Raw genomic sequence first — 17,956 nt, forward strand, 5'->3', positions numbered from 1 at the left:
ATTCACCAAGAGCAAGTCATGCCTGATCAACCTGGTTGCTTTCTGTAATGAGATGACTGGTTCTGAGGATGCAGAGAAAGCAGTGGACATGATATACCTTGACTTTAGCAAGGCTTTTGATATGGTCTCCCACAGCATTCTTGTAGGCAAGTTAAGGAAGTATGGGTTGGATGAAAGCAGTGGAAGGTGGATAGAAAGCTGGCTGGATTCTTGGGTTCAATGGGTAGTAGTCAATGGCTTGATGTCTGGTTGGCAGCTGGTTTCAAGTGGAGTGCCCCAGTGGTTGGCCACTTTTGTTCAGTGTCTTCATTAACAATCTGGAAGATGGGATGGAGTGCACCCTCAGCAAGTTCATAGATGAAACCAAGCTGGGGACAGTAGTAGATATGCTGGAGGGTAGGGCTAGGAGTCAGAGTGTCTGAGACAAATTGGAGGATTGGGACAAAAGAAATCTCATGAGGTTCAACAAGGACAAGTGCAAAGTCCCACACTTAGGACGGAAGAATCCCATGTACCACTTAAGGCTTGGGTTCAATTGGCTCAGCAGCAGCTCTGCAGATCAGGACCTGTGGGTTACAGTGGACAAGAAGCTGAATATAAGTCAACAGTGTGCCCTTGTTGCCAAGAAGGCTAACAACATACTGGGTTGCATTAGTAGGAGCATTGCCAGCAGATCAAAGGAAGTAATTACTTTGCTCTATTCTGCTCTGGTGAGGCCACACCTGGAGTACTGTGTCCAGTTTTGGGCCCCCCACTACAGCAGCGATGTGGACAAGTTGGAGAGAGTCCAATGGAGGGCAATGAAAATGGTTTGGGGGCTTGGGCATATGGCTTCTGAAGAGAGGCTGCGGGAACTGGGCTTATTTAGTCTAGAGAAGAGAAGACCGAGAGGGAATTTGATAGCAGCCTTTACTTACCTGAAGAGTGGTTCCAAAGAGCTAGACCGGGGTGGGGAGTTATTTCAGGCGGAGGGCCACTTACCCAGTTTTGGCAAGCTGTTAAGGGCCTCATGGGTACCCCTGCCCCTGGAGGGTGTGGGTGTCTGTGAGGGGTGGACAGGTGTAGGGGGCATGGGTGTGGGGTGAGGGTGCATGTGGGTATGTGTAGAAATGTGGGGTATGGGTGGCTATGAGGTTTGTGGGGGGTTGTGTTTGGTGGGGAGGGTGGCTGGGGCGTGTGAGAGGGTGTAGGTTTGGGGTCTGCACGTAAGGCGCACACACACACACACACACACACACCCCCCCTTGCTCCTGAGGTCCAGGGATGCAGCTGGCAGCCATGTGGTGCTGGAGCAGTGCGCGTGCAGGAAGTCAGGGAAATGGCTAGGGGTGGGCGGGGCTGGGCTGATTTGTTCAGCCTGAGTAAGAGAAGACTGAGCGGTAACCTGATAGTAGCCATCAAGATCTAGGGGAGCAACTCTTCAGAAAGGCACTCCTTGGGAGGACAAGGTCCAGTGGACACAAGCTAGTTGAGGAAAAAATTAGGCTAGACATTAGGGAAATCTTGTTTTCTGTAAGGGTATCTAGAATCTGGAACACACTCCCAGCAGAGGTGGTGCAGTTGCCATCCCTGAAGGTGTTCAGGAGGAGGCTGGACAGGCACCTTGTTGAGCTTGTTGCAGCCCAATCACCTCCTGCTCATGGCAGGGGACTGGACTCGATCTTACAGGTCCCTTCCGATCCTTCTATTCTATGATTTCTGCTGAGGCTCCCCCCTGGACCCTACTGCCCCTGGCTCCTGTCATCTTTGACAGGTAGCCAGGAGCAGATAAATATTTTCTAAATTTTTTAGGGGCCTCGTGGGCCAGATAGACTGGCCTGGTGGACTGGACCTGACCTGCAAGCCTTATTTTGCCCACCCTTGAGCTAAACTGTACTCAGTGGTGGCAGATGACAGAACAAGGAACAATAGGCTCAAATTGCAGCAAGGCAAGTTTAGGTTGGATATTAGAAAAACTTTCTCACTAGGAAGGGAGTGAAGCACTGGAACAGGTTTCCTAGAGAGGTGGTAGACTCTCCTTGAAGTTAGTTTTTAAGGCCCATCTTGAAAAAGTCCTGGCTGGAATGATCTATTTGTGGGTGGCCCTGTTGAGCAAAGGATTGGGTTAGATGACCTCCTGAGGTCCCTTCCAACACTAATTTTCTATGATTCTGTGCCATTGTGCACTGGAAAAACCTTTTCCACTGAGTCACTTATTGCCTCTGCTTTTATGAGCAATTACAGAGGCTTGTAAGAAGAAGAAATAGGAGGGAAAACCTTATCTCTTTCTACTCCTCCAGGATCAGACTTTTGCCAGCACAGCTGCCCTGCATTTCCTTTCTGGAGGAAGAGGCAGATAGACAATGCTGTATAAATAGAACAGGGTGGCTATTGTAAGGCTTTGATTGCATGATCTGTTTATGATTTAATTGTAACTGGAAACAAAGGCTTCAGGGAAGTGAAGAGGCACAACATTTGCAAATGCTAGACCACCTTTTCTTGGGGCAGACTGTGCTTCTAGGAGGGATGGAATTAGAAGATTTATTTTTCTTTTATCAAAGTAAATATATCTCTATCTGAGGTCTCCCATGTGCTCAAACAGTGTTAAAACTGGGTGGTTATCTTTGTAGTGATTTATTTAATCAGAGATTCTGCTTCCACATCATTGTAAATCAGGAATGATTGCATTAAACTCATGAGAGTAGTTGTTATCTGATCAGAATCAAGTATAGAAAGAGGGATGATGTCAGAAGTTTTGTAAGCTTTTTGCTTGTGTGCGTAGGGGAAGCAATACGATACATCACTCACATGGCTTCCTTGGATGTATTTGGGACCTTCCCTTGACTGTGCTGGAGGTGAAAAATTAGCCTTTGCTTGCCTGTCCCTATCAGTTAAATAAAGTTAATGATAACACAAAGTATTTATATTTACTGGGAGGAATTAAAGTTAGGCCTGTGATTCAGAGTGACTTTGAAGATTAAGCAGAAATCTGAGCCCACAAAGCTATAGAGCTTGTTTTTAAAGTATTGAGCAAATATCCATATTCAAGGCCCTGTGGCTCTAAGAGCAGACGCATGCATTGTGTAGAGGCCTGGATTTGGTGGGGCATCTTTCACATGCCACAAAGCAAACACTTCATTCAGGGTATTATTTCCTATGTTTTAGTGCAGAGATTTCTAACCCCTGGGTTGTGGCCTGGTACTGGGCCGTGAAGGTTGACTGCCAGTCCTCAGGAGGGTTGGCTGTTGGACTAGAAGTGACTGGCATACTGCAGACCAGCAGCCAACCCTTTTTTATACTCGGTATAAAGTATTGGCTGCCAGTCCACAGTATGCCAGTCACTTCCAGACTGCAGTATGCTGGTCTGCAGTCGCTTCCAGTATGCAGTCGCTTCCAGTCTGCGGTTTGACGGTCCTCAGTTTAAAAAGGTTGGGAACCACTGTTTTAGTGTCTTTGGTTCTCATGGTGCTACCTCTTGGGAACTGCTGGCCATTTTCACAGCTGGTGCAAGCTGCCCCACCTCCATGGAATCCATTGGAGCTATGTGAGCTTATGCTACACAGGGATCAGCTACACCAGTGTTTCCCAACCTTTTCCAGCCCAAGGCACACTTATATTCATAAAAATTTTCTGTGGCACAACTGTTAAGGCATTCCCCATCCCCATACTTATGAGCTCATTGTAGCGGCAAAATTCCATGGCATACCTGTTAATTTTTGATGGCACACCATTGTGCCTTGGCACACTGGTTGGGAAACACTAACCTACACTGTGCTTAGGGACAGGCTTTGCTTGGGACACTCAGAGTGGAGTTACAGTAGTAGGCAATGGAACAGCTGATGCATGTGCTAATTTTGAATGGTTAGTTGTATACTCACATATATAAAAGCCATGATACGTCTTTCCAGCCTACATACACTGTTGTGTGTCACTGGGGAGTTCTCCCAGGTACAAGGTGGTAGAAGAGTAATTAATGACGGTATTGAGCTCTTATCTAGTACCTGTTTATTCACAGAGCTCAAAGTACCTTATAAAGGGTGGATGTATCCTTTGTCTTTCAGTTGCATAAAGTGAGGTAGTTCCTTGGAAATAGCAGCAAGTGCTGATCTGTGACTGCCTAGAGAGCGTTCCTCAGCAATCCCTCGCAGTTGAAGGACAATTGTCTTCCATGATTACCTTACCTGTGTGTCCAAAGATGGCTGATACGTCCTATCCCAAATGAACAGACTCTACTGCTGCTTGGACATGTGTTTCTGTGTGGGGCAGGTGGTGCTGGATTCTTGATTTGGTCTATGACACACTGTTTCTGCTGCTCCTACTTTTCAATCTCATGTTGTTCTCATGAAGTTTCAAAGTACTGAGATTGCTACAGCAGACTCTTCCTCCATTTGAGGCAGTCCTGGGCAATAGTCTCCTATGAGTTAACATATCTAGATACTGCATTTTTTTTTTAAGTTGACCTTGAGGATGTCCCTGAAGTGCTTTTTCTGACCTCTTCTTGAGTGTACACCTTGGCTGAGCTGGGAGAATAAAACTTGTTTTGGGAGTCTGAAGTCAGACATCTGGATGACATGGCTGGCCCAGCTAGGTTGACTTTGGATAATTATTGCCTCAATACTTGTGGTGTTTGCTTGCAGGAAGATGCTAACATTGGTGTGTCTGTCTTTCCTCTGGATTTGGAGGATCTTCTGCAGGCAGCATTCAAAGACTGCACTTGCACATTTGAGGCAATATCAGATTTCTTCGTCGATGTCAGCCTTCTGCGAGAGAGAGAGAGCTTACGAGGTACAGGAAATATCAATGTTCTCCAGAGTCTGGAGCAGCACATAGATGGTTCAGAAGCCCAGTCCTGTCGCTTGTTCACTGAGCCACACTGCCGCTTCTGAACCAGGCATGTTACTGGGCTGGTTTAGACATTGGCAGTAGATTCTTATTTAACCTTTTGTGACCTTTTAACAGTTGAAGTGACTCCTCCCTCCCCCCTGCTAGAAACAAGCAGTCAGGATTGTCCTGTTCTTTGGCATGAAAATGAAATGAAAGGAGCTAGGGGTATCCAGAAACTGTTGTAGGATAGGAACACAGCTGGAGAGAGTGTGCAGTCAATGCTTATGCCATTGTGATGGAAATAAAAGAGAATGAAAATCAGGGTTTAATGCCCTGACATACAGAAGCAGGCAGTTTATCAGACCAGAGTGTTAAGATGCTTGAGGTGTTACACTGGAGGTGTTAAGCTATGAGACACTCAACAAATGGGCATTTCCGAGGGGTGCAGGTTTTTAATGTCTGCCTTAATTATCATCATCTTGCCTTTTCTGCCAGGCCCAAGGGATTCTTTCTTCTTTTTCTTTTCTTTTTCCCCTATAGAAAAATTTGGCTTTTTATCAGTAACCCCATAAATTTGGGGGGGTTGGCAGAACAGTTGAAATGGGAGGTGGGAGATGGATGCTTCCTACAGACAGTCTCTGTGGAGTCAATGCCCCAATCATCTCTCCACAAAAAAGAGTTTCTAATCATGTGCATCTTCATCAAAGCACTGTAGCTCATGTCCTTGCCCAAGTCATGTTTCCTGCCTACCTTGTCTCCTTTGTACTTCCCTGAACCTGTCAGTGCTGTTCGTTAAGTGTTAAGAACTACTGTTGACCAAAGCTGCCTTTCTGCCACCTATGCAACACCACCTCGTGGTAGAGACTGGACAGAATCAAAATGCTCGGGGTGAGTATTCCCAAACCGGGGGGAAGTTTAGGATTTGAGTCAGTCCTTCAAGGCCAGATGTCTTCTGCTTTACGAGACACAAGTTCATCCGTGAACACTCCGTTGGAGATTTTGGATCCAGATCATGGATTCATGGTTCAGGTTTGTCTCCCAACCAAAATGCTATCATGTTGTGACTCACTGCACCATGATGGTGCTTCATGCAGCATGAAATCTACTGGGGGCATCTAGGAATGTACTACAAGAACTGTTTGTAGGGTCAGACTCAGAAAATAGGGCTAATCCACGACACAAGATAGCTGGCAGGCTTGCTGTGGAGCAGCACAAATTGCTTCCATTCTCCTTCTGCTCTGGACCCACTGTTTGATGGCACTCTAGCGATCCTTCTCCATCTCCAAGAGAATGGTGAGTGTCACTATGCCACATCCATACAAACTCATTTCCCAGCAGCAGTGTCTGAATTACAGGGCTGTTTCCATTGGATCTGCTGAAACAGTCAAGCAGAAGATCTTGCTCCTTCCACAAGATCATGGGGAATGTTTGCTTTAAGTCTCATTTCTACTGTGGAGATGTTTGCTGGAAAATTGTTGGGAACTTTAATTTGTAATTTAGGCAGAAATGTGGCACTGAAATAAAGGGTTGGGAACTTTTTGGTCCCAAATGTAACATCTGAGTACCTGGGTTAATTTGCACTTTGGCATTTAACAGGCTCTTCCCAGTTGAATTATCTGTTATCATCAACAAGTGTGGCATTTATCAGCTCTGAATATTCCTGAGTGAGGAAGATGGTTGAATGGTTTGAGAATCACTCCCTATAGGGAAATACACTATGTATATAGGGGTTTTGTAGTCAGTGGTTTCTGTCAGGAAAAATGCCTGGTTGTCTTCTCCCTTGTGAATTGAGTTTATGTTCAGGTTGATACAAAGCAAGTGTAGGATGCTGTCATCTCAGAGTGGAGTGGGGCACTGGTTTACAATTGAGTGTAAGGAGGTGACAAGCCGCATGTCCCACCCATTTCTATTTATAAATCACAATGTTGGCTTCAGCTGCATTTCATCCTTCTGAAACACCAGCCTGAGTTTGCTTTCAGTTGCCTCAGGCAACAGGCCTCTTCCAGGCAGGTAAGTAGGCTAGAGCAGAGGGCTTTCCCCTGCAGCCTAGAAACATTTTTTCTCCAGAGTGTGTACACTTCTGCAGATAAAGTTATCTCATTGCTTTTCTTTGTGCACGGTCACCTGAGTAGTGATCAGGAGGGGCTGTTGATGTTTATAATGGAGGAATAGTGCTGGGATTACTGATATGATCCCCAGACACCTCAAACGTTCTTAATGGCAGGTCAGCCTAGAAAATTGGGCACCAGTTTTGTGGCCAGTGGAATGTTTATTGCTCATGAACCACTGAATAAACACACCTGAGACCAGAATCATCTGCTTTTGCAGTAGGATATGATTTGAAGCGTGTCTTGGAATGAGATGCTGGGTTACATGAGCAGTGTGAATTGGGTATATCAATGCTCTGTTCCCCAGTTTAGCAGCTGCAGTGCTTGTTGATTGCTGATGTAGGTCTCTCCTTCTTGGTATATTTTCTACCACTCAGTCATTGAAAGAAGGATGAAGATGAGGGACTGCTTGTCTAGATAAAAAAGACACTTTCGTACCAGGACAAAGGGTAGACAAATGCTTAAACTTCAGGGTAGGGTAAGGCATATAAAGGAAGGGGCTTGGGCTCTTTCAGACTTTTAGAACTGCCTTTTTAAAGGCCTTAAAATAACCCCCTTTAATCGTGAGGAAATCCCTGAAATGACCGGTGTTCTCTGTCATAACATGGAGGACATAAGACATAGGGATCAGAGTCATTGCCTCTGGAATTTCCTATCTCTAGGAAGTTAGTTCAAGTCCAGCCTGGCTCAGGGTTGACCCACGATTATGTACTCAGATATTTGTTGGCATATATAAAATGAGATGTAGGTCTCTGTTTATTTTTTCCAGGCAGGTCTCAACATAAAAAATAGCATTACTTTGGGCATAAATCAAAGCTTTTGTTGCCAGTCCCAAAAGAGATGCTAAAGACCAAATGGGCATGAAGGCTCAATCAACCTTCTTAGAAATGCTGGTGCTTTACCAGTTTTGTAGCTACACTGAGCATTTTTATGCATCTTCCCCATGTTCAGAAGTTGTACTGCTCCTCGTAGACTAGTATAGCAATGCAGCTCACTTAATATGGTTGCACTTGCATTGATATAAAAGTGCATATTCCTGTATGGGAAAGGAAATTGGCTCTACCAGCATAACATACCACTATCACTATAATACAGCTATAACCACTTGTGTGGATGCAGTTAGACCACATAAGTAAACATCACACTACCAACTGATACAATAGCACTACAGAGAGAAGTAGCTAATAATAGCATTACAGACACTGAGTAAACCAGGCCCAAGGCTGTTCTTTTTTTTGTTGGTATGAAAAGATGAGTAGGCTTGTTTGTAACTTGTAAAGCTACTATGTTTTCCTAAATAAAAAAACCCAAACAGACTTCGCCATTGAATACAAGGAGGTGGCAAAAGCAGCTTCCAGAGGATTTCCTTTGTATTTCTCTTTTATTTTTTTAATTAGGGTTTTTTTTGTAAATAATAGAGATTCCTTCTTTGCATTTACCACCATTCTTTACAATATTAAAATGAAAAGAACATTTAAAATCACTTACAGCACTTCTTTCAGCTTGATCAAACTGACCAAAGAAATTAATTAAAATATTCCTGTCATTTTCAGTCATTCCCTTCCCAATCTATTTTTGAAATATTTTCTTGCAAAAATATTTTTTCCAGTCTTTCAGCACGTCAGAAATGCTGGTTGAGTGAGCAACTTGAAAAGCTACCTTGGGTTCCTAACTCCCATTATCTATCAATGAGACTTTAGTCATGATTTTTAAAATTGTAAGACATGTTTGGGTGCAGTATCATAACAGAGGCTGGTTTTTTGAAGCATTGGTTTTCACCTTTCTGAACATCCATCGTCTTTTAATGTGCAGGGCATCCAAATGCTCCAGTTGTGTGAGCTTTTTTTTTCCAAAATGGGATTAGGCTTCTGTGGCGGCGAAGTGCCCCCACAGGCTAGTGAGGGAGAGAGGGGAGGACCCACAGACCCCAGACCCCGAGAGCAAGCCCCCAGAGGGACATACGTACCGACTGAAGAGCAGCGGGAAGAGGAGCCGCATCCGCGCGAACCGCCATTACGCCGGTTCTGGCAACAGCTGTTCCCGGCGCGGCGAACAGCTGAGCTAATCCCGGCGGCCGTAGCGGCCGCGGCGGGGAGGTTTAAAAACACCGGCAGGACAGGGAGAGAGGGAGAGCCAGGGAGAGAGAGTACGGGCGGGCAGCCCGTGCCGCGGGCTCTCGCACAGTGCGGAGAGGACCCAGCCTGCGGGTCTCAAGCAGGCTTCTTACCTAAGAGCTGGACGCCTATCACGAACAGCGGAGTGAAAGGCGGTCAGAGAGTACAAGCCGAGGCACTCTCTCAGTATACTGAAGCGGCTGACACTCAGGAGGCAGGGGAGCGCTCCGCTGCCGGTAGGAGAGGGGAGACAGCGGAGGCTCCAGGAGGGAGCTGGAATCAGGGGGAGCACACACCAGCTCCTCCTGATTTGGAGGAGTATTTTCTGTAAGAAGAGAGGAAGGAGGAATTACTCCCAGCAGGAGGGAGAACGACCGGGAACCGGGGATCCGGTCGGAGGCCGTCATACAGGGCCTGGAAACATCTGGAACGCATCACCCAGCGGTTGGCGTGTGGAGGGGGTGTAGGGGAGGCGAAGCCCCGTGGACCACCGCGTCACTCAACCATGAGTAACACCATCTATCGGGAGGCCCCACCCAGGATAAAGATCTCCACTGTAGACCCCTCTAAAGGTAATTGATTACATCCAAGTCGTGGCAGGCGAGTTGAGGGGAGGGCAACACCCGATAGTCCAGGCGGAGCTAGACGCAGGCTCCACAGCTTCGAAATCACTTAGGCTAGTTCTGCATGCAGTGTTTGTCCTGGTGTAACTATTATGTAAGAGTGTTATTTATTCAACTGTGACAGGTTCATACTCATTGTGTGGACCAATGGGCATGCCCTGCCACCTTGGGCCACAATGCACCTGAGCCTATTCACACGCCATGACATGTTGTTCACTGGTATACCTCTGGAGGTAGTGCTCAGTGGTTCCTTTAGTGGCCCAGGGGTGGCTCTCTTGGCACGTCTTCTGTGGGGCTACTCCTCCCCTACACCCTACCCCTTTCCTCTTGAGTCTTACAATGCATCGAGGCAGTTCCCTAGCGTGTTAATGGGGCTGCTTCTCCTATGCTAGGGCCCAACGAGAAGGGATGCTGCAGTGTTCTCGCTGCTGTTCTACAGCTTCCAAAAAATCCCAACACAACAGAAACACTTAACTTAAATAGCTTGGACTGGGAGGTGGGCAGGGCAACATTGCCCCCACACCAAGCAGCTCAACTCTGAGCATAGGGAATTGGGTGCCCTGTGCTCCATTCAGTCTCCCTGACTTTGGGCTCCATTGTCTTCCTGGTGAGCTGGCTTCTTGTTATAAGTTCTTCCCATCTGGCTGCTGGGCCAGTAGTGTCACTGCTCTGTAGCACTCCACACCATGCTGGTATGGGGTCTGCCACTCCACCAGTCCCCTGTTGGCATGCTCTGGGCTTGCAGACTCACTAGTGGGGTGTGCAGTGTCTGTGGTACTCCCTGCCAGGGTTCTCCCTCATCTGGTGCCCACAGTGCCCATTGGGCTGCCTTCTCTCAGCCCCACCTGACCTGCGGGTTCCTGTGTGGTCCTTGGTCTGTGGTGGCGAGTGGGCTTGCATCTGTGCTCAGCTGCTTGTCGCTTGGGTCAGGCAAGCCAACATCCATTCTGGTCCTCTGGGCTCTGTGGGTAAAGGAGCCCTTCTGGGTTTGCCTGGGTCTTCTGGCCCCGGGGAACATAGCGGGCCTCCAGCCGGGCATCAGGAGTGCTTCCTGGTTTTCCCCAGCCATCTCCGCCACAGGACACACACGTGCTGCTTCCCCAGGCATACTGGCCATCAGGGGGAGCAATGGGCCTCTTCTGGTAGTAAAGAGAGTGTCTGGCTCCATTTCCTGCGTCTGGATGTATCCCCCACTCTGCCTTGGCCTTCGGGTCTGTTTTATGAACATGGCCCCTGTGCTCCATGCCAACCAACGGTATGCTCTCTAGCCATGTGGTGCCAGCTATCTTAATTGTGGCCACCTGGGCTATGGTGCCAAGGTAAGATGAGCAGGGGCCAGTCACACTAACCAAATAGTTACATTGACAGAGTTAGAGCGGGAATACAGGTTTACTGATGTGTAGGTGCCTTGTACCAGCATAGATAAGGCCCTCATCCTATATAAGAACAATTCTATTGATGTAAAGCACCTTTTCAGCAGTATAACTGTGTCCAAGCTAGCAGTAGGTTATGCTGGTGTCGCTGCAAGGTTATAGCTAATGCAGAACGCTCTCCCCTATCTGGAGGCTTCAACACTGCTAATAATGTCCCCAGCTTTAGTTCATTAGCACTGTTCTGCAATATCAAAACTCTGAAAGCTTTGGGGAAATGTTTTATGTGAGAAATGCATTCAGTTGTATTGTTAAAAACACCAGGAAGTCTTTTGCTGGCCTTAAGTTTTGTTTCTGTACAGCTTCAGTTCAGGCCTAAATCTGACCTAACAGCATTCCTTTGTCAGACATGTGAGGTGACATGCGACTTTTTAATAGCTTTTCAGCCTGCTTTGCCTGTGGTGTCAGCTCCTTGCCTGTGGTGGTGGGAGGTCTGCAGTCTTAGTAGCAAATTCCTTGGTTGGTGTATATAGGTAATGACTAATTTACTTATTGTGTTAAATATTAGAACCTGACCTGATGCTCTGCATATGGGTCTAATGGATTTAAGTGGTGAGGTGAGATATATGTGGGGCATTTGTAGAGTGTGGTTGAACCACCCTGTTCTGACTCAGCTATTAAGTGTTCAACATACATGCTTTAAGTGGTTACTACCCATTTTGCTGCCACATAGAATTGGAGCACAACTTGGATAATCCCAGTCCAACAGCCTTATCTCTGTTCATTAGGATCTTCTTGGAATTGCCCTGTTCCTTTTTTCTTTGCTTTATTTTTGGCACACTCTCTCCTTTCTGGTGTTGGTCAATGACAGATGCTATGTAGCAGTCAGTGACCATACATAGCAATAAATTAAGCAGTACAGATACCTTGGAGCACTTATGACTAACAACAACTGGATGGAGGAGGAAATTTAAGGCAGAGAGAAAAGATAAATACCTGTTGTTTCACTTAGTAGAGAATTTTTAGCACCAAAGAATGACTGAGAGCTTCAGTTATACAACATCATTATCAGGACTATGGATTTATATGGATACATGAGGCCTTGGCACTTGTTCTTCTTCCTTCTCAATAAAGTATTTTTGCAAATAAAATATTGAGCCAACTTCTAGGGGCCAGTCAGGGAGAATGATATGTTGAGACCTAAGAAGGAATTTCAGGAGGTTTGTGAAGAACCAAATATAGAACATGAAGTAAAATCCCAGCAGCTTTTGTGGAGAAGGTAGGTGCTTAGGATCACAGAATACAGCCCAACTAAGCATCTCTTAAAAGAAAATTCCTATGGCATTCAATCTCATGGCCAACCATGAAGATAAAGGGACAATATTGAGCCAGACCTCGGGACTTTTCACTATGAACTGTTATCAGTGGGGAAGATAGGTACTTAGCCCCTTGATAGACAAATGGAGGAATTGTGAGAGCAACGAAGGACCTCTAGAGCAGGGGTCAGCAACGTTTTTGCACAGAGTGCCAAAAACACCCACAGCCTCCACTTGTAAGACATTGGCGTGCCACGGACAGGTAGTGGAGAACCTGTGAGGGACCTGATTCTTGTGGCAGTGCAGCTCTGGCCACTTCCCCACTCTTTGCCCCAAGACATGCAAGCCAAGTAAAATGCCTTTGCATGCCACACTCTGGTATGCGTGCAGGGGGTTGTCTACCCCTGCTCTAGAGTTTATATAGCCTTGGAGCAGGCTATTTAATTTCCGCTCTTATATCACAATATTTTTATTATCTATAGATTTAAGGCCCCAAAGGACAATGTGATTTAGGTAGTCCAGTCTCCTATAAAACACGAGACCATTTCACCCAGTAATTCCTACAGTGGAATTCCTCAGTGCTCTGTATAAGCACTGAGCCAAAGAAACTGTTGCTAGACTAGAGCCTATTCCTTTACATAGCCCTCTGTAACAAGGGGTCTCTCAAGGCCTGTCTGCCTTTGGCCCGTCCATCTGTTTCTGGGCCAGCTGCCCGCCTCCTCTCCTGCCATGCCTTGATGATACATAATTATGTTGTTAATTAGGTGGGAGGCTGCCCATTTTTGCCCCGATGCCAGGGAGCCCTATCTGCGGCTCCATTCCTCCCCTGCACTGCAGCCCAAGCCTTGCAGATGGCATCCACAGTTATTAACATCACCGGCCCCACACTGGGCCCCAGAATCCTTCAATTTGGACCCCAACTGGATCCCTCCAATCAGACGGCCTACTCCACCCTCATTCTGGGCTGCCTAGCTCCCTGAACTCTTCCCTCTCTCAGGCATGGGCTTCCCAGGACCTTTGGCCACACAGGCCCTAGCCTTACCTCCAGGGCCAGTCAGAACCCCAGGCCCTCAGCTCTGGGTGTCCCTCACGCTGGGCCCCTGGCCCTTTTGACCCTTCTGGTCCTGGCCCCAACATAGACCAGTCAAGAGTGTTTCAAGTCAGGCTTCTGAGCCTCCAGCCCACTCCCTAACCTGGGTTCACCTTCTTGGCCCTACTATGTGGTAACCCACCCAGGTGTGGGAGCTGGGGTTATTAAGGTGCCCTGACCCGCCTTTCACCGGGATGGTAACTGGCCTGGTACTTCCTGGAGGCTCCCCCACTACTGGGAGCCCCACCAGGCCACCCACTCCCAGCAGGGTACAGTTTTAGGTCATGCCCAGGACCAGGAGCCTCCAAACCATCCCCTTGAGCTCCTGCCCATACCTCCAGGATGTTGCATGCAGCCAGGCAATGTTTCTGCCTGACCTGCCAGCAGCAGGCTGTTCTGTTTATATAGGCAGCCAGAGATCTAAAATGGCTGCTGTAGTCAAGCACCTGCTGGCTGTTTGGCTCAGCCCTTAAAGTGACAGGCACCAACAGTGCCCTGCCACACCCTCCAAAAGTATGAAAAAGATTCCAAATGATGGAGAATCCACTGTTTGTTGTAGGTAGTGGTTGAACAGCATATCGCTGTCACTGCTAGATTTTTCTTGTTTTCAGTTTGAATCTTCTCATTTTATATACTGTAAGGGCCAAGAGCTGGAATCTAATCTGCTAGACTAGCGTGCATTCTAATATTATGCATCTCCTTCCTGTTCCCCAGAGCTGGCCCATGAACACTACGAACAGGAGTAGAAGACTCTCAGTTAAAATAGAAGGCTTGGTACAGAACAGATCTAAGAAGCCAGTTTTGTTTCAGGGCAGAGCTAGTGCAAGGGGATTGAACCCTGGATGTCATCAGGTGCTTCATTTTGGGAGCTTTGCTGTTGTAGCCTCAGTGCAGTTTATCCCACCATCATTACATTGTTTGCCTTTCTGCCATGACTAATGCTTTCCTCCATTCCCTCTTATCCTGCAGATTGTCTGGAGTTGTTGTTGCCAGAGTCCATGGCGTACACAGTAAGCCCCACTCCAGCGGGGCCTGTTGGGACCCAGTACTGTGTTTGCAAAGTTGAATTATCTGTGTGTGGCCAAAACCTTCTGGACCGAGATGTGACTTCCAAATCTGACCCGTTCTGTGTCTTATTCATGGAAATCAATGGAAAATGGGTAGAGGTGAGTACCAAAGACTTAATACTTTCCAATTCATGAAATTGGTTTGTGTCCAGCTAGTGTTTTGCATCTTGGTGTTATTTATTATTCATGCTATAGTAATGCCAATGAGACCCATTTGGGACTATAGCCCCATTTTACTAGGCAGTGATCATAATGTAGTAAGAGACAGACCTTGCCCCTATCCTGCAAATGCTTGAGGTGTATAATCCTACTCACATGATTAGTGCTGTTGCAGCTAATGGGGTTACTTGCACAAGTAACATTGGACATCTTTACATGTGTTGCTGGGGAAAGTGGGGGGGGGGGGGGGAGAATGCTTTAATTAGAACAGCTCTGAGAGCTGTTTTAATTAAAGGGCCCACAGCATCTCATGTATTCATTGTCCCGCACTTAAAAATAACTGCCATTTTGAAGCACGGGGGCGCTAAATACACGTGATGCAGAGGCTGCTGGAGCATTCTAATTAGCATGTGTCTGAGCAGGTATCCAGCACATGTATAAGTGCCTATTATTCCTGTGCTTAAGTACCTGCAGGATCAGGGCCTGTATTGATAAACATTCAGGGTAGGAGACAGGAGGTGTGTTTCACAGTTGAAATACAGAAGCTCACAGATATAAAGAGACTCCATTCTGCCAACAGTTTTCAGATTGCCTATCCCTCTCTGATACTGTAGCATATGTGGATGCCTTTTTGGGTTTGATCAATATTTTATCTTCAAGAGAACTGATTGGTGAAGTGGGTTTATCTCCAGATTGTATTGGAAACTGAATGTTCCCAAGTTTGCCTGAAAGCCTGTATATTAGGTATAGTGACAGGATATGTTGTGCCTGGGAAAGGTCTCTCCGTGTTAAACACACAGAGATCTGCCACATCTACAGCTCAGCTTTTCCCCATACAGCAAATGAGCTCTACTGACTTTTTCCTTCATAGTTGGACAAAGCAGTTATTTATCTTGTAGAGTAAGTCATGCTTCTGAGTTTCTTGGCCCCTTACGGCACTACTTTCCACTAATGAAGATGAATGGTCCTTTGATAAATGATCTTCTCTAACCTACATGTGTAGATATAGATGTTCTAACTGTGTTGCATCTGGTTTTGCTGCCATTCATCTCTGACTTAACTGTTTTGCTTGCTGTTCTGAATTGTACAGTTTTATGACAAAACTTAAGAGTTGTTATTATAGTGTTCAAAATATCGACCTCTGTCAAGTGTGGGCTTAAAATCACTCCTTAATGTTTACATTGCCCAAATTGCATCTGAAGTGAAGTGTGCAGTATGTAGAATAGAGGTTCCCAAACTGTGGGTCACAACCCCATATGGGGTTGCAAGATCAGTGGATGGGGTCATAGGAGTGGGGGGCTATAGGTTGGGAGTTGAGGGGTCCTGCTGAGGAAATGGGGCCATAAATGGGATCATGCTGAAGAAGTGTTTGGGAAGCACTGATGTAGAGGTTTGGTGGAATGCTGTTATGACTCAGGTCAGGTCCAGATGCACTGAAATGCTTGTTTAGTGGGATGTTTCAAATCCATCTAAGATCCTGTATCACAAAGGAATCCAATTCTAAGGGTTTTCTTATGGGGGTGGGGTTGAGGGGTGAGCACAGCTAAGTATGACGTTCTTCAGTCTGTTAATTTACGATGCAGGTTTGGCCTGGTGTAATAGGGACAATTGTATTGTATTGGTCAGGGGGAATTATGGGGATGGTTATTGTGTTTGAACACCTAGGGCCTCAGTCTATGCTGAGATCAATAAGCTTTGCAAGGGACACTTAATGAATGTTAGAGCCTTGGCTTGGGACAAAGGTAGGGTTATTGAGCAATAGAAAGGAGAGAATTGCTGTGAACAGGATAAGTTCAAGAGATTTAAGTTCAGTTCTGTGCTGTGTGGAATACAGGCCAGCTGCTAAGACTGATTAAGCCTTTGAACTGTTCCTGGGTGTTGCCCTTGCTTGCCAGATTGCTTTTTGATGAGAAGCAAATGCTTCATCTGCCACATTTAATTGGAAGAGGCACTGAGCAGAAACTGTACCTAAATACATAAGGTCCATACGCCCCAGAGGCTGTCATGTCACGATCTTATCAAAATCAGCAGCCTCAGGAAGATGCTAATTGAAAACTGGCTATTTCTGGGGCCAGAACTTGAAGGGTCAAGAGAAGTTGAGTGTAATCTGAAAGTGAAAGTTCATCTCCTCTCTTCTGGATGCTGTGGAGATCTATAACATAAATTCGTCTGCCAAAGAGGCTGCTTTTTAGGTGGGGAAGGTCCAACAGTATAATATGGTCAGGAAGTCAAGGTTGTGCAGACAAGCTGTGGATGTTTTCAGGCTTATTCTGGTCCCAAAAGGCCGTGCAACTTGCTTGATTTCAGAGCCATCAGAAAGGGAGCCACTAATATGAAATGCAGGTGGGAAGAACCACAAGATTGTTCCTTTGGATGTTAACCTATTCTGAAGAAAAACAAGTTGGCCTGGCCTATAGTTGTGCCCAGATATTAGCAGCTCTTGGGCTGTTTTCTGGCAACCAATCAGTCCATGAGCAGCTATGATTCCTCAAAGGGAAACGCACTACCATTGCTCTGAGGTGAAAATTCAGTGTTAGCTGCATGCTTTCTCTTCACTAGTTCAAGAGGAGCACTGCTTTCACTTTACTCCTTTGTCACACACCTGGGCTAGGGACAAACATTCAAAAAACCTGAGCCTGAATTTGATTCAATCTTTGCAGTTTAGTCTAACCTGCAAAGCTTGAACTGATTTGGAGATGGATAGACATTCCCTTTTCATTCCAGAAATTCAGGCACATGCCTGCAGTGGCTCAGGCAAGAAGCTGGGGGGGGCACTAGAGCAGCCTTCCCTCTCTTGTACAATGCTGAGATGGGGGGCGTGGCTAGGCCCTGGCAGGATGCTTTGATTAGGAAAGTCTGCCTGCACCATCCCAGGCTTTTCCTTGCTGGCTGCTCAAGGGGCAGGAGTGTTGCCAGCCCCCAGCCTCCTGCCAGCACTCTGAGGCAAAGGGAGCGGGCAGTGAAATGCATGCATCTGTTGATGATATGGAGCTTTTCAATTTCCCTCCCTGCTTCTTTATACTTTCTGCAGCAAACTGACAGGCGAGCAAGCCAGCAGGGGGTTGATAACAGTGTTTATCACCCAATCAGCAAAACAATACCCATTCTCCATTACTTCAAACTCTTCTTAAACACCTTACTAGCTGACCTGTTATTAGCTTCAAAAAGCCTTAAGGGATCACTGTTCTGTCTGCCTGTCCCATTAAAACTGGAGACTCGTACATGTCTGCATTAACTAGCATACCACATGCCTAAGGTCCAGGGAGCTGGGGTTCACGCTGTGGGAGATGGGAGGGAGGGGGTATG

At 46.5% G+C, this 17,956-nt stretch overlaps 1 protein-coding gene across 2 annotated transcripts in view; it reads left to right on the plus strand.

The window, feature by feature from the left end:
* CPNE2 (copine 2) overlaps positions 1 to 17,956 on the plus strand; it is a 209,703-nt gene that overhangs the window by 46,983 nt on the left and 144,764 nt on the right. For both annotated transcript variants that reach the window (XM_006267367.4, XM_019497720.2), the window contains exon 2: positions 14,394 to 14,590. In XM_006267367.4, coding sequence (XP_006267429.1) covers positions 14,423 to 14,590 — 168 coding nt within the window. In that variant the 5' untranslated portion in view covers positions 14,394 to 14,422. The remainder of the gene's footprint in view (positions 1 to 14,393; positions 14,591 to 17,956) is intronic.

This window comes from Alligator mississippiensis, chromosome 10 (assembly GCF_030867095.1).
Source record: "Alligator mississippiensis isolate rAllMis1 chromosome 10, rAllMis1, whole genome shotgun sequence".
NCBI classification, from domain to species: Eukaryota; Metazoa; Chordata; order Crocodylia; family Alligatoridae; genus Alligator; species Alligator mississippiensis.